This window comes from Hyalella azteca, unplaced genomic scaffold (assembly GCF_000764305.2).
Source record: "Hyalella azteca isolate HAZT.00-mixed unplaced genomic scaffold, Hazt_2.0.2 contig11100, whole genome shotgun sequence".
Lineage (NCBI taxonomy): Eukaryota > Metazoa > Arthropoda > Malacostraca > Amphipoda > Hyalellidae > Hyalella > Hyalella azteca.
This window is the reverse complement of record NW_025941109.1, coordinates 17,831-34,302: the sequence shown is the minus strand read 5'-3', so window position 1 is coordinate 34,302 and position 16,472 is coordinate 17,831. Positions and strand designations below refer to the sequence as shown.

Below are 16,472 nucleotides of genomic sequence, written 5' to 3'. Positions count from 1 at the left end.
TTGGTTAGGGTCATATTCAACGTTATTCGTTATTATATTCAATCATATTCAACGTTAGTTATTCTATGAGGAGGAATGGCGATTAATTAAAAAAGTCCTATATTAAATTGTGCTTTAGAGGTGAAAGATTATTTGATTAATTAATCTTCATATGTTTCCGAAGAGGAGCAGTTTTTCAACGATTAAACACAGTATTCCAATTATATTACGCAAACAAAATGTACTTGTTTGGGTTTGCAAAGTTCGAAAACGAAATGAGCGGCTTTCAAAGATTCAATTTCAAGAGCGGCTATTTTTTCAATTGAAAAAATTTGTGAAGAAATTGATAATGGATTTGCTTCATTAATTGAATGTTTTTACTGCAAGTATTGGGACAGAAGATTATTGTTAGATAAGAAGAATTATGTTTTTTTTCAAAACATTAACTAATGAAGGAGGGATATTTGCAACTTGAATATCATCAAGGTTTAAAAAAATGTTCATTTTCGGAGTTTTCATTTTGAGGGCAAGCAATTCCGTTTTTTCGGTGCTGGATTCCCCCCATTGTAGCTTGGTCATGCATTTTTCTATCGTAGATAATCTAATTTTCCTATTATTTAACTATCATAGGTATTTAATGGACAAATTCTTTACGGGACTTTGTTTTTAAATAGACAAAGTCTTTAACTGGATTACGTCTATAACTATATTAGGCCTAATAAAAAGATGCAAATTGCTCATGTATGTACGGTTCTTTATTCACATATTTATTTATCCGTCAGTTGTTCATGTGTGTTGCATGCGAAAATATTAACAACAATTGAGTGGTTTTTATGACAAGGTATTAAATGAGATTCATTTTTAAAGATTTTTATTAACTATTCCATAACAAGAAATAATGCAGGAGAATAAGTTAATAACATGAATTTTGACATCTTCTAACACTAAATACTACACAGAAACAATAACATTTCAAGTAAACTTACTGCTAAATCAGAGACAAATAATGCTGTAGAGAAGCATATGCTTTTCATTGATGGTGTACGCATGGTTACGCGATGCAAATCGAATACCAAAATAAATATCAGGACGCGTTCGTGAATGTTAGACCAGGTTTAAGGTCTGCCAAAGTTTAAGGAAGATATTATCATAAATTCAATTCAAATTAGCGTATTAAAGTACAGAGGCGAAATGCCGCGAGCGGCAGCCCTCGATACGATTCTTGTACCAAGAAAAAACTTCGGCTCTCAAAGCAAAATTTGTAATCAACATCAATAAATCTTTACTTTTCAAACTGGATGGTATAGGTTTAATTTGAATTTAACTTTGTCGCTCAATACATCATAAAGCGAGCTTAATTTACGAACATAAGGAAGGACAATAGTAATTAAAAAATTATAACTTGGTTTTACAAGACATTTTGGGGGAGTTATTATTCCGAGAAATTCTTACAAAAATTCTTAATGTCGTCGCCTTTATCTTGGTACAAATATTTCATCTTAAAGGGACCACGCAGCAGAAATGGCACGTATCTTGAGGCAAGAACATCGAAATTCAGTATCAGCATCGATGTTGATATAACCTCAAAATATTTGTGGTAAGCTTTTAAGAGATGAAAATAGTCAAAATTTTGGTACCTCCACGCAGCGTAGAAATCATTCTTACTTGGTCATTAGTTGTTCGTTCAGAACAATTTTCGATGTGCAAAGGCTTCAACAGTGGACCTTTAATCTAAGTTGAATAAATATTCTCCTAGTACTTCATTACCATTAACAAAAGTTTTAAATTTGGCTCAGAATTCACGTGTAGAAACGAATTTTCTACTTCACAAAATTATGAAAAAATTGGAAAATAAGAATTTGTGTAGCCTGACACAGCTGCATTGTAACAACGATTCAAGAAAACTATAAGACAACTTAACATTAAAGTTAACAGAAAAAGAATGATGAAAATTGACGCAAAATCTGATATTTATTCAATCGATCCTAAATGAAGCAAGCCAATGACGAATTGAAAAAAGTTCTAGGTAACATTCGTATAATAATTTCCAAAATTTCACAATCCACATTTTACCGAACAAACGAAAAATTCCTCAGTTATTGCACTAAATAATAGAGATAAAAGTAATGTTAATGCCTCCTTATGAGTATAGCTGTTCATGCTCCACGTCGATCATCCAATGAACGAATGCCATCCAACATCGACGGTAATGCCAACGCTGCAGCGTTCGTTGACACTCGAATTCAAAGCATTACATTTTGTTACCGGCAAATAAATATGCTATCTACGTAAATATCAATCATAAGAAGCATATGGGAAGCAATAAATAATTAAAATAGATACAAAAAGTTCGTTAACATATATTGTTTCGTTGTAAAGAAAATGCCCGTTATGCCATACTGTTTAATTGGTCGGTAATCGAATGCGATACCGTTTACGTAAGTACATGAAATCGTTCAAATTGAGAACTCCTCTCGAGACAAATTGCATAAAAACAAATTGGACAAATTTATTGAATGTCATGGGATATTGAATGCCAAAAATTTTTCATCATCATAGCAACTATTTTTGTTCAGTGATTAAGCAGAGTTCCATATGCCATTAGCGATTTCCTATTACAATCATTAGGTCACGCATATCAGAAGAAAGAGAGAGCTGCTTATTTTAGATCTTTTTCATTGTAGAATCAGCCTATATAATTTATCAATAAAAATCACCGAATAGCTCCTCAGGGCGCTGGATACGCTTCAATCGTTCAGCAACTTACATATACCTCCTACATAAACTAACATTCCATAGTGAAAGTTTTCAGATTTGAAAGAATCATACCGGAATTTTCAGCGATTGCAGAAATTGCTAAGTTCTTGTTCACTTTGTTTGAATTCTTATCATTGAAGCTCAAATCATAATTTTTATCTTCTTACTGATGGTTCTCAGACTTAAACTACATTTCATGCTTGCATCAAGACACGCTTGTCAAGAACTGACCCGGACTTTGAACGGCACCAAATAAAATCAGGAGAACCATCAATCGAATAATTGATAATAAGCTGGCCAGTTTTAGAACCATAATTTCCGGGCATGAAATTGGTATTGCCGGTATATTGTTACCATTGATTAACTGGTGTTGAAGGGAAATCAGTGGTTAAGGTAAGCAGTACTGGAGGTTACAGACGAGTTTCCGCTGTGTCGGCCCCGAGGGTAGCTGTGCATCACCGGAGGGTAGTGCGGTGCGATCTCCTTCGTGGCTCGTTTCTTGTGCCACTGATAGCTCCAGACCATCAGGATCACCAGCTGTGAGGGGAAAAAACACGTGAATGCGAAAATATTGCTACTACTAAAATAATAAAATTACTTAAATATTAATATTACGCAAAAATATTGCTGTAACTAAATAAAAAAATTATTAAAATATCAATATTACGCAAAAATATTGCTATTTCTAAAATAAGAAATTTACTATAATATTTAAAGTACTAAAATATTAATATTGTTCGATTATTATCTGACATGGTGCGAAACTTCTAAGAGTAAATAAAACATTTTCATCAATATTAATCTCTTCCATGCACTATTTTATCAAATATCCGAGTTAATCCGAATTACGGTTAAGTTATGCAAACGGAATCGAGCGAAATGCTGAAAATCACTCAAAAAGATACAAATTGGGTTAGGAAAGTGATTACTTCCGAGTCACAAATATAATTTCGAGTCTCCTACGAGATTCTATGGCTAATACTCTACCCCAGAGCTAAACTAAAGATCTTTAGTTCCACGTTTTCGTACTACCTTCAAGCTATTTGAAACCAATTAATTAAAATACGTATGACTGAGACAATTCTCAGGAAATCAATATGCATCAATTCTTATCGTGATCTAAGGGAACGAAATTAGCAATTTATTCATCAGAATTATATTCAAAAGCACCTGCGGAAATGAAAATATTAGGAAAAGATAAGCTAGACAATCTCAATATTTTTGGTTTCTCTGGAACTGTGGAATATAGTTCCAATTATATATTTCCGTGTGGGATTATTTTCCACAGCACCAGAGAACATTGATTATTATTATTAGATTTTATTGAATACTATTTAACAAAAATACAATCTGAACAAACTCAATATTTTTACTTATCTGGAACTGTGGATTACAATTTCAATTATGCACTTCCGTGTAGGATTATTTTCCCCCGCACCAGAGAACACTGAATATCATTATTAGGTTTTATTAAATACTATTTAACAAAAATACAATCTGAACAAACTCAATATTTTTACTTATCTGGAACTGTGGATTATAATTCCAATTATATTTTTCCGTGTAGGATTATTTTCCATAGCACCAGAGAATGTTGAATATTATTATTAGGTTTTATTAAATACTATTTAACAAAAATACAATCAGGACAAACAGAGAACATTGAATATTATTATTAGGTTTTATTAAATACTACATTACAAAAATTTAATCTGGACAAACCTGCGCAAGTAAGAAGAGAGCGCAGGCGATGATGATGCCGGTGTAGGAAGTCGAACACTCAGCGCTGGCGAGCAGTTTCTCTACTTCGTTCTCATCTTTATCGTTAAAGAGGAATTTGTCGGTGATTTGGATGCTCTGTGCCACCATGATGTCGTTTTCTTTTACCTATATGAAATCAAAGCATGTATTAAAATTCAGTAAACTGATTCTTTTACCTGCAAGATGAAATACATTTATGAAAAGTGAACATCAAAACATAATTTCAAGACGGGAAATTTAGACTGTGATTAAGCGAATTATAATCCAATGTTATATTATGTTATGATTAAGGAGAAATCGGGTTAAATGTGTCAAGTATTGCATTTTTTATCCAATCTGAAATTAAATTGCGTCTACGAAAACTTTTATGATATGATGGCTTTAGCATTTCAATTTATAGATACAGATCACCGTTAGCAATATTTGTTCCAGTATCAAAATGCTAATTGTGGCATTTTAATTTGGTAGAAATGCTACAATAAGCATTTTTTTACCCAATTGTAGTATAAATGAGAATAATTGAAGGAGGCACTTTCTTATTTTACCCTTCATTTTTACCAATGGGTTATAATTTGGTAGCAACGAGAATAATTGTAGGAGGGACTGTTTTATTCGCACCTCATTTCTACCCTATGGGGTATAATTGTGTAACAATGAGAATAATTGTAGGGGGCACTTTTTTATATCACCCCCCATTTTTACCCTATGGGGTATAATTGTGTAACAACGAGAATAATTGTAGGAGGGACTGTTTTATTCTTACCTCACGCCTCTTCCTCCTGCCGAAGCTCTTAGCGGTCATGAGAGCGCCGTCGAAGCGGTCAGCGTAGCACTGCTGGGGCTCACACGTGGGGTGGCACGGCGTCACCAGGGCACGGAATTGGACCACGTCAGTTGCTGGGAACTTGAACGCTTGGAAGGGGGCGTGCAGAATCTTGCCTGAGTCCACCTGATCCCCGGAAGTTGCAATTACGATATGATCATTTAATTAACTTATATAATCATATAATTAATTTACACAATTATAGAATTATATGATCAAATTATAGAATTAAATTATATAAATAAGATTTAAAATTATAAGTAATTATAAAAAGTTAAGAAATTTGCCTCTATCTACATGCAAGATAGGAAAGTAAGTGAAGAGGGAATGTACATAGGCTTTCGTCCATCGAGAACCTTATTGATGAAAATCATCTGAGTCGAAAGCCAATAAAAAGTATTCGTACTAAACACAGCATCTTAAATTTTTGCGATTTAAAAATTTTTACATGTGAAAATAGAAAGAAATTAAGTAAAGAACAATAGGTATTCAATAAACCGTTCGCCAAATTAATCACAGTGATAATGAGTGAACATCGAGTTTTTTCAAGTATACAGGCCTCGAATTATAATTATATAATTATTATATATTCAATTATAGTGAATTTGCAGCAATATTCTGTGATATTAATGAACATATTATGATATGTTTATTAATATCATATTATGATATTAATAAACATATGAACAACGTACCTGCATGATGGCTTGCATGATGGAGGGGTCCGTGGGGCAGCCATGTTCATCAATAAGCACGATCTCAGAGCTGTCCCGACCGTCGAGGGCAACGAGTTCCCGTACGAAGATCTCATACGGGCTGCTCTTGTCGAGGATTTCAAAACGCAAAGCTAAATTATCGCCGACCTGCGCAGATCCAACGTCTTGTCCCTGTGGAGTTGTAACTCTCATGGTCACGTTGGGTGAAGCAACGACAACCTCTTGGATGTACTCAGTCGCTGGATCATTCCTCACCTCCAAGCCAGACTGGAGTGAATGCGTTACGGTCATGTTTTTCAGGTCATACTTGCATTGAAGTGCGAGTCCAACGTCGGCGCGAGTCACGATCTTGTCGTGATGCTGTAAATATTGTTTAATTAATAAATTGGATAATTGGATTTGCAGCCTGGTAAAGTTCTTCGAATATCAATTAGATGGAAGAAATGTTCAATTACCGACTCTCGTCATCTTTCAAATATTTGCACAAAGATTTTCCGAAAAAAAGTTTGCAGTATGCAAGTTTCCAGTCTGATTTTGTCCAAGATTTTTTGTCTAGTTTGTCCAAGATTTCGACATCGCAATCACTGCACGGAGTTTAAGTCTCACCTGGATGACGATGTTGGAAGTGAACATTGTGTTCCCCTTCTGCTCGACATCACAGTCCACAGAGTTGTAGGGCAACGAGATGGTAAATTGGGTGCTGTTCTTGATGTCCTCGACGCAGCTGTTGGGACGGCTGCGGGAGTACACTTTGCCGTTGAAAACTGTCGACGTGGAGATCTTGGCCACCATCTCACTGGCCTTGCATTCAATCGTAACCTGCAAAGAATAATTGATATTCGGTAACGACTTTGCTCGAGAATGTATTTTAAATATTAATTATAATGCCATTTCACGAAACGTTATTTACACAAAAATCGCGTTGCCTAGACTTTGTGATCTTTGCACGATTTAAAATACATAACTAAGTAATGCATTGATTCCTACAGTTCAAGAACTATTAATGGTATAAAACCTCGAAAGCGAAAAGTTTTTTTCTTTGCTGTTAATACTTAACTCAAAGAAATTTTCTTTATAAAATTTAATCGTAACAAATTGCATGATTTGTCACACATGCACTCTCCCAGCTAACTGTTCGCCAGGCAGGCGAAGGTGTGAATAATAATATTATACATATAATGGTATAATATGTATATTAATATTATAAATATAATAACACAATATATAAATAATCATCACCTGGTAGCAGGCCTGAAGCTCGTACGTGGTGGCGTTGCCGATGGGCAAGTAGGGCTCCTGGATGTGTGCCAGAGTGGCGGCCGAGTGGTGAGAGAGACGACAGATGGGCTCGCCTGCAGACTTGTAGTCGTAGGAGTAGCAGCCGAAGTCCGCGTCCAAACATCTGCAAGAAATGTTTTCAACTTTTATGAATTATATTAAAGAAGTTAGTAGCCTTTTCATTGACGGGGAATTTAAATCTCGGGTGATTAGATGCGGATAGGATTGACGTAAGCGTTGGGAAATGAGACAGTTAAATTGTATATTAATTCAGTATACGCTAAAAACTGCCATGATGTATAAATGGGGGTGAATAATTAACACAAAAATGAAAATCCGCTTTTTATACTAAAGAATGAATAACTGGATACGGTGGAAAATGCTGATTCGAGAGCAAACCACTAAAAACTCTAACACACGTGTCGACAAGAGCAGAAGACCTGTTTAACATGAAAAACCGCAAATATATGAGATTACAATATATTTAGCGATTATATGAGATTCATCGAAGCAGTTATCCGTCGCATAAAAAAACGACAAAATTGCAGTGAAAAGTTGAAGATACTTTAATGTAAATAATTTTTTACACATCATATAATACCACGTCAGGTATTGAGTGTGGTTCATGCCTAACTGGACTGCAAAAATCTTAGTCGCAACTCGCGAAAAGACGATCAAATGTAATGCATCTGTAACTAAATGTAATGCATCTGTAATTAAATGTATTGCATCTGTAATTAAATGTATTGCATCTGTAATTAAATGTAATGCATATAAAGTTTCTGGGGCGTTTTTACTACTGACGTCTTAGAACCTTCGCTCGGGCATCGCCGTTGTCATTCGAGAGAAACTTGAATGCTGGCCGAGAATTTCTCTAAATTGAAAAACTTGACAGCTTTCAAGTTGAGCAGAATGAGTTGGAGACGTTGATTTAATTTCAACTTTTTGCTGTTCTTACTGTCTTTTCTTCGAAAAAGATGCATTGCAAGTAGAAATCTAGGATGTCAATAAAAATCGAGGATGAAAAAATCGGCAGGATCTTTCTGAGCTAAAAACAACGCCTTGGCTGAGGCCTTCTATACATTAAGTGAACATATTCTACACATCTTTACTTCTACATTAAGTAAAATGCTCGTTCAGTTTGCTTATTAATTCCGCTGAAAAATATTACCGAGTAAAGAAAATCTAATTGTATATATGTAAGTGATGTAAAAATTATATTCAAAAGCTCTGTGTGCTATTGAATGAGCGGATCCTTCATCCACGACTGAGCTTAAGTGTATTACGTTAGAGTTTTAACAATATGTAATCCCCATGAGTTTCCCCAAAGATTAAGAATAAAAGTATTCAATAATAAATGTACTCGTGTCAAGAATAAATGAATTAAAATCTAGAGAGAAGGGACAATTGATACCGCGGCAAGCCTTATTTGAGTCGAGTTAATGCTGCTTTAAGGCTTTCACCTGAACGCCCTAGAACTGAAGGGATTAAAAAAACCTGCTCTGTAGGATCTTCAGCTGCGGGACATGTACTGGCCTCAATTTATCAGAAATAATTCCTAACAAATAAACTACTTGGTATTAGAAAATGTAGGCTCTTACTTTTCCTAGACTCCTTGCAACGAGAGCTTACTGTGCGATCCAGCAACCGGTTCAATAATAATAAGTTTAATTATCATTACCGCAGAATTTGCTCAGGAATTATTTACCTTTTAATCAAATTGTATTTTAATATTAAAGGAAGGCAATCATCGTAATGTAGGCTAAAGATATGTGTCACTTTAAATTTTAAAAAGGCAATCATAGTAATGTAGGCTAAAGATATGTGTCACTAATAAATAAACAGTTATAAATACAGATGTTTTTACTAGGACGCCAGGCGGCTATAAGACAGCCCCAAGACCAGGTGTGTAATTGCCAGCCTTCTGATGAGAGCTCAACATACATCAAAAATGTGACTTGTCACCATGTATGCACTCTGCCAGCTAACTGTTTTCCTGGCAGTCGGAGGTGTGAATAATAACCTGGTAGCAGGTGATTAAGCCTCAAAAATATTCTCTAAGAAAGTCAAAGCAAACAAAATAGTTGAAAAAAATTCAACACCTAAATGAAACGTTAGAACAGTTCTACCAGATTGAAGGCGAATGAAAGTAGGACAAAGGTTCCTACCAAATCAATGAAAAATAGCTTTTAAAATTCCCGGGCCAACTTGCCAGTTTCTAGTAAAAATTTTACATTATGAAAATTAATCGTGTATATGAATGTGTGTAAATGAAATAAGTAAATGAAGTAAGTAAATGAAGTAAGCAAATGAAGTACGTATATAAATTAAGTAAGAAAATGAATGGAATAGAAAGTAACAAACATATAAAAAGATGTCAGTATTTATCACGGATACAACAATTCGAGATTATTATCAACACAGCAATATTGGAGTAGCGCTCGTTAAATGTGCAAGATGGAACGTACCCAAATTGGAGGAATTTCCGCGAGTTCGTCGACCTGCCTGACCTGTCCCTAGTGTCCGTCAGACGGCTTAAGAATGACAGTAAAGTTAGGCACCTGTCCCTAGTGTCCGTCAGACGGCTTAAGAATGACAGTAAAGTTAGGCACCTGTCCCTAGTGTCCGTCAGACGGCTTAAGAATGACAGTAAAGTTAGGCACCTGTCCCAACACAGCGTACAGAGTTCACGGCGGGAGAGAGCCAAACATGGAGGGAAGGAAAGAGTGATATAATGACGTGTCAATTGCAACAGGAAGAAAACCCTTCACGGTGACAATGGGTGCGAAGGAATGTCTAAACATATTGTATATATGAGCTCACATAACTTCCCATTAGTGCAGGTTATATGTAACTTTTATTTTTGGCAACCAAAGTCTTGTTTTTATTTCATCCCAAATTGGTCATAGTTGTCGGTCAATCGACTCCTAAATTTAGCGTTCGATAAATTGAACCTAAAATTTTGTCGGTAATGACAAAAAAGGAAGTTAGATTTTCAAAAAAAATCAACATCCATCAGGTGCGCGGTTTCCAAATCATCAGCATTCGGTTTAACAAAAAAAAATTCTATAAAGAATACAACAATTTAATCCAACGACAACTCGAAGACATTATTAACGAAAATTGCGAGGAACAAAACGTATTCAACGTGCCCTGTCTTCCAGGTATACATATTGCTTCGTATCCCATTTTAGATTCCAAAGCCGATATTTGGTCCGTTAGACGAGACGGGATAAGAAAACTTGTAAAGACGCTAACGGACTTCACTCCACCGGCCGACGCCTAAGCCTCTCACGACGTCTTGCAATGACGCAAGAACAATGGATTCATTATTGATCTTGAGACCGTATAGCCGTATTCCACGCTGCATCTCGGGCCCATTGCAAGCTAACGGTGCAAATTCATTAGAGGTTCACATGGGAACATTTAACTTCATTGTTTCTCATATATAAGCTGACGATGAGTTCATAAGTGTTATTCGAAATTATTATTAACCGTTTTCAAACTCAGATGGTGCGATCTTTAAGTTTGGGACACCGAAACATGTGCTACGTATGAGTTTAGGTCGAATAATGAACAATTCTGTTTTTATGTTTTCGTGATAATTATTTAACCATTATGCATCTCTGAAAACCTTTATTCTACGCTCATTGTTTTTCAGGGACGGTTTTTATTCTTCGATGATGTATCACTGAAAACATTTATTTCGGATTTTTTTTATGCGTGTGTTGACAATATCTTTTATTCGTAAGTTATAAATTTTTCTTATCATAAATAAATGTTCACTATTGATATGACGAAGATAATAGTTCAGATAATATGGAATTTTAAACAACCTGTTATAATTGTTTTGTAACAGCGTTTTTTAATTACGTGAGCGTTATTTTTGTTACAAACGCATTACCTCTTTGTAATGTCTTCAAAGTAATATTCTTATGTGTGCAAAGTAACACTAATAATATATATAATAAGTCATATTATTACTTTTCAGCCCGGATATTTTATCGATTATGCCTGTACAATGTTCTCTACCGAACCTCTCTCGAGACGTATGAAAATTTATAATCACGAGTTACTAGCCCGCCTCTGAAGCGTTCATTAATGATCAATCTTGATCATTAATGAGCATTCATTGATCATTCGTCTCATTCTACTCTAAAGCCACTAAATTTCGGGCGAAAGCTGAAACCTTCGAATTTTTCCTCAACCCCCGTCTTCTCTAAAAGATTTGAGGACAATCGATGCTGATTCTCCGTTAAATTATTGAAGACAGAACATTGAAGGCTCTTTTGCAGGCCACGAAGCGTTGTCTAGTCTTATTAGGAGCTGAAAAATAGCAAGTCATCTAGAGGAGCGACAGACAATTCGCACGTCGCACCTCTACGAGACGCCTCGTCGCTCATAGAATGCCACACTCTGATGACAGTTAATATAACGTGTCGGGCGTTTCAATGAAGGACTTTAGGTCAATTGATATCAATTGGTTGAAAACACGATCCCTGGCAATTGGTAAAGATCAGTTATTGAATTAAAAAACATGACCTGACGATGACAAAAATACCATGCTGCAAACCTAGAATTTTAATTCAAACGAGAGAAAGTTGATTACAAATAAGGTTACATACATAATATGTTACCTAAACGTTCGTTCCGATAATACTCCTGACATTTTCAAAACGACCGTTTAAAATTAGTGCTATGGGCTAAAATATCATATGGATTTCGATGATGCGTTTGATCTTGAAATATTTAAAGGTCTTGATTCACTTTACAATTAAAGTCACCATATCATTTTACATTATGAAGATTTAAATAAATCAACCCTTTCATGACAAAACCCCATGAAATTGCTTGCAATATATCATTCAACGCAATTCGAGGCCCGAGACGCCGGTTTTTTCTGCTTTTGACAGGCCATATGGTCAGGCCATAACTTATAATTCACATTCTTTTCTTTCAGTCATTGTACCTGACTCAGATGAATTTTAACCGAAATAATTTTTCCTGACCTATAAGGCAGGCACTGTTCTGCTTAAACACGGCTAAGATCGGCGCTGGGCTCGGCCCAAGATCGGCTCCGGCCCGGCTGTAATATTTACCTGGGTATAAGTCCGTTATTTGCAAGTAGGGCAGACTTGACCTGTCGCAGTGAACGCAGTGCGCAGGAAATACCGCGGGATGCGTACATTAAAGCCCTTTTCCACACCTCCGGGATATTTGACGTGGAAGGAATGCAATTGGCAAGCAATAGAGCTACTCCTACAGCGGTTTTGTTAAGTACGTAACGGTAGAGGATGTTGTTCGAAGGAGGGTTAACCGTATACTGTATTTAGTTGGTATACTTTAGTATAGTTATAATTTACTGTTTAACTGTAATTATTTGAGTTGGGATTATTTGTCTGGGAATCCCATACTTTGTACTCCAACGCATAAATGTTATGCGACGACTTTCAGAAACCGTGCTCAGTTACAATAAAATTTTGATAAATTATTAATAAATGTACAATTAATTAATATATGAACTTAGTTCCTTACCTCTGCCGACACTCCTCAGTAGATTCAGTGTCCAGGTAGACTGCATCGACTGTCTTCATGATCTTCTCCCTGATGCTCTGGAACTCGCACATTCGGTCAGGTTTCAGCCCGCATGAGAGTTCAATGTAATCGTATTTTGCATCGATAGCCACAAGCTTTTTCCGGCCGGCCATATTTCTGTCTATTTGGGACAAGGAGCACGTCTTGGAATCTCTGTTGAAAGCGGCAGACCTGGAAGAAAGAGAGTAGAAATGAATAATTTTATTAATAGTAAATAGTAGAAATGTATAATTTTAGAAAATTAATGAGTAGAAACGAACTGTTTTAATAATATTAAAGAGTAGAAATGGCGGGCCAATATTCAAACCACAGATGAATGTGATTAAACGTGACTATAGGCCATACATTGCAACGAAGCCTCAATATAAGTTAATTGTTGAAAAGAATATGAATCCCTTACAAGCATATGTGTAGACCTTGGAACGATGGCCAGAACCAGCAAAAGTTTGTGCATGGAAGTACCAGATTCATGGTGCATTCGTGCCTACCATTCTACTTTGTAAGAAAAACAAAACTTGGACAATATTCCGTATATTTGGATGCGTACAACTGAAAGAAAAAACCAACATTTACCGATTTTCAGGCTTATAGATATAACTAAAATAATGAACATATGCGTGCCTCAGGCTCATTTAGCGCTTCTTGCGAGCCTCATGTGAGAGCTGAGTTTGGCATGAAGCAAACCGTAATTAAATACGCGCTTGAATGGCCCATTCAATCTGGCTGAAGTCCGCAGTTGGGCAAAATAATCTGCCTTTAAGGAACCATGGAAACAATTTGACTGCAAAGTTCAACGCACCCTGTGGCTGTGATATCTTTGCTGGAAAATGATGCATTGAATAACAATGATGACACTAGTCTTTACATTGTTTCATTTCAATTAAAAAAGAACGATTGAAAATTTTTAATTAAAAAAATTTCAATTCTTAGCACGATTGAAAAATTTATTTTATAAACTGCAGTGTCTACGTTGAAATATTTGAATACATTATTTCGCGTGCTCATTATTATCTGTTCAGCGCATCCAGTCACAGGACTTACACCAGCGTCAGCAAATATTTTATTGTTATTAAGCCTTACATATGTTACAGTTTGAAAAAATTATAATGTAGCAAACAACGATAACTGTTTTGATACGTAAGCGGTCTATCTACAGCTTTATCAATTGTTAGATATTTATTAGTCGGTTAAAATTCCTTATTTAGCTTAAATTACCAGCTCTCTCTTTTTTCCTGCCCGATAACATCTAAATAAGGAACTCCAAAAACCAAGTATAACTAAAGTCATGACAATCTTAATAAAAAATTAATTTTTATTCTTATTTCATCATAAACTTCAATGAATTCGCCACTCCTCTAAAATATGAAAAGTCTGTGAAGGGTTCAAGAAAGCAAACAAAATTGTTTTTTTACCTGCAAGTGAACCTTTCGTGCAGCAGGCACAGCGTAGCGCATTCACTCCTGCTCGGGGCCGGGACGGTCTCGGTCACCATACTCTTCTCGATGGTGAACTCCGGGACGGTCTCGTAGGCCCATGGGGACTTGCATGGTGGCCGGGATTTGGGCAGACAAATCTTCTGAGCGTAGAGCGTGAAGACTGGGAACTGGGACTTGGACAGTGACTCTGTGAAAGGAAATCAAGGAGGTTACAAGAAGTATATTTGAATCAACTTAGTTAATAAAAGCGAATAAAATAACGCTGGAATTAAATAGCAACAGAAGTAAATTTCTGTTAAAAAACTGTTAACATGTAAAAAAATTGCGTTGAGTTCGGATAATGTGTTAAATCAAATGAAATGGAATGAAAGATTCAGAATCCATGGTCAATAAATTCTATTTTAAAACGTGTAATAACGTAGTTTAAATATGTTCTCGTTAATCGTGAACGGAACGAACTTTATGGATAACTGCGACAAAATAAATAACAAATTTACCAGGTCAAGAAACCGTCTAAAAACCCAAGGTGTATTGTATTTCCAATCTTGTAGATGCGCTAAATTAAAAAAAAAAATAATTTGGAAACTGAACGCACCGATGAGTTTTTTTCGATAGCCGGTCGCAGTTATCAAGTACATAGTATTCAAGTCGGCCGCCGCCGCTGCGAGCGCTGTCATACAATGCAAAACAATTCAGAAAGCACAGAACAAGAATCCATTGGAACATACCTTTTGAGCTCAATTGTGGGGAGTGACTCAGGTGTTCTCGATTGTAGGTTAATGGGTGATTTTTATGAAAGAATATAGATTAACGGATGACAAACTAACAACAATAAGTTGAGAAAGCCAAGAACAGTTACTTCTTGCAAGGTGAGTATATATATATTTAGAATGAAGTGAATGAGTTGATGCTCTGAGAATTGCTTATACTGTGGCGTAGGTCAGAAATCTATGTTCATCCGTTTACTTCGTAACAAAAAGTTCGTCATGTGAGAGCTGAGCAAGTTTCTTGGAAAGTTTGCTTGGTTGAATGATGTTGGGAATCTTAAATAATCAGTTTTACGCATAAAGTTTGCGAACGAAATCGCATAATTTTTTCTGCTTTAATTGAAGATATGATTTTTTAATGACCAAATGATTGTTCTTTTGGCGTAATAAAGAAGTTTATCCAAAACTGAAGGTAATGATTGAATTACTCCCATCTGTACACAAGATAAAGCGGATTGTAGACTAAAAAAACACGAAAACCACAGGACAAAATCAAACGAAGTCGAAAAATTTAAAAGCAAACAAAACGCCAAGGAAATTTAGCATATTTTCATTGAGAACATTTCGGAGCCCAGCTCCATCATCAGTTCAAAAAATATAACTCAGTACCTACTGCAGTGAGTGACAGAGAGCGCATTTTCTCGTCGACGAAAACTTGAGGTCACAGACGGACAGACGGACATACAGACAGACAGACGGACATGGTGAGCACAATAGTGCATTTTTTCCATAAATGAGAAAATGCGCTAAAACTGTATTGAATACACGTGCCATCAGTAGTGAAAATCAGAATATAGACGAAGTGAGATCCACTGCCACAAGATCAACCGCCTGCCGCAGAAAACTCTTCGCTTGCTACCCATAATTGCTGGCCCGCTTGCGGCCTACTTTCTCGTCGATAATCCTTGTGTTTAGTGCTTCATTATTGGGTATTTTATCGCAACTTGATATATTATCCCGGCGAGCAAAAGAGCTTGGGTTAATTGTTCATTAAAGAAATACGTAGGGGGTTCAAGAAACTCGTTTATCGATTCATGTTGCCATATACAATGCTTCAAAAATGTATCTAACACACGTAAAAAATTAAGTATTGTTGATGAAAAATACGAGAAATTTTGAAACATTGCATGAGCTACTCTCGGATATCGTTTGGTTTAATCATGCGAACTACTACTGTAACGTGTAACTATGTAGCGAGAATTCGTCTGAAACTGATCTAACAGAACACCAATTTTATTTTCGGTTTGCATTCAGTTATCAGTTCCTCTTCTGGTTCAAATTATATTTTTTTATAATAATCGCTGGTCTTAACGAGCAACGTTTAGTTAATTAAGTTATGACCACCCAAAGGTTCAGATCG

General features: G+C 35.9%; 1 protein-coding gene across 1 annotated transcript; it reads right to left on the bottom strand.

The window, feature by feature from the left end:
* Nucleotides 1-833: 833 nt before the first annotated feature.
* On the bottom strand, nt 834-14,532 carry LOC108669733 (the record flags this gene model as incomplete). Its single annotated transcript, XM_018157138.1, has 8 exons — nt 834-3,273; nt 4,459-4,623; nt 5,261-5,446; nt 6,016-6,396; nt 6,643-6,855; nt 7,276-7,438; nt 12,850-13,080; nt 14,322-14,532. Coding segments are annotated over 8 exons (1,706 nt in total), but the record flags the coding sequence as incomplete, so codon positions are not given.
* Between the last annotated feature and the right edge of the window lie 1,940 nt (nt 14,533-16,472).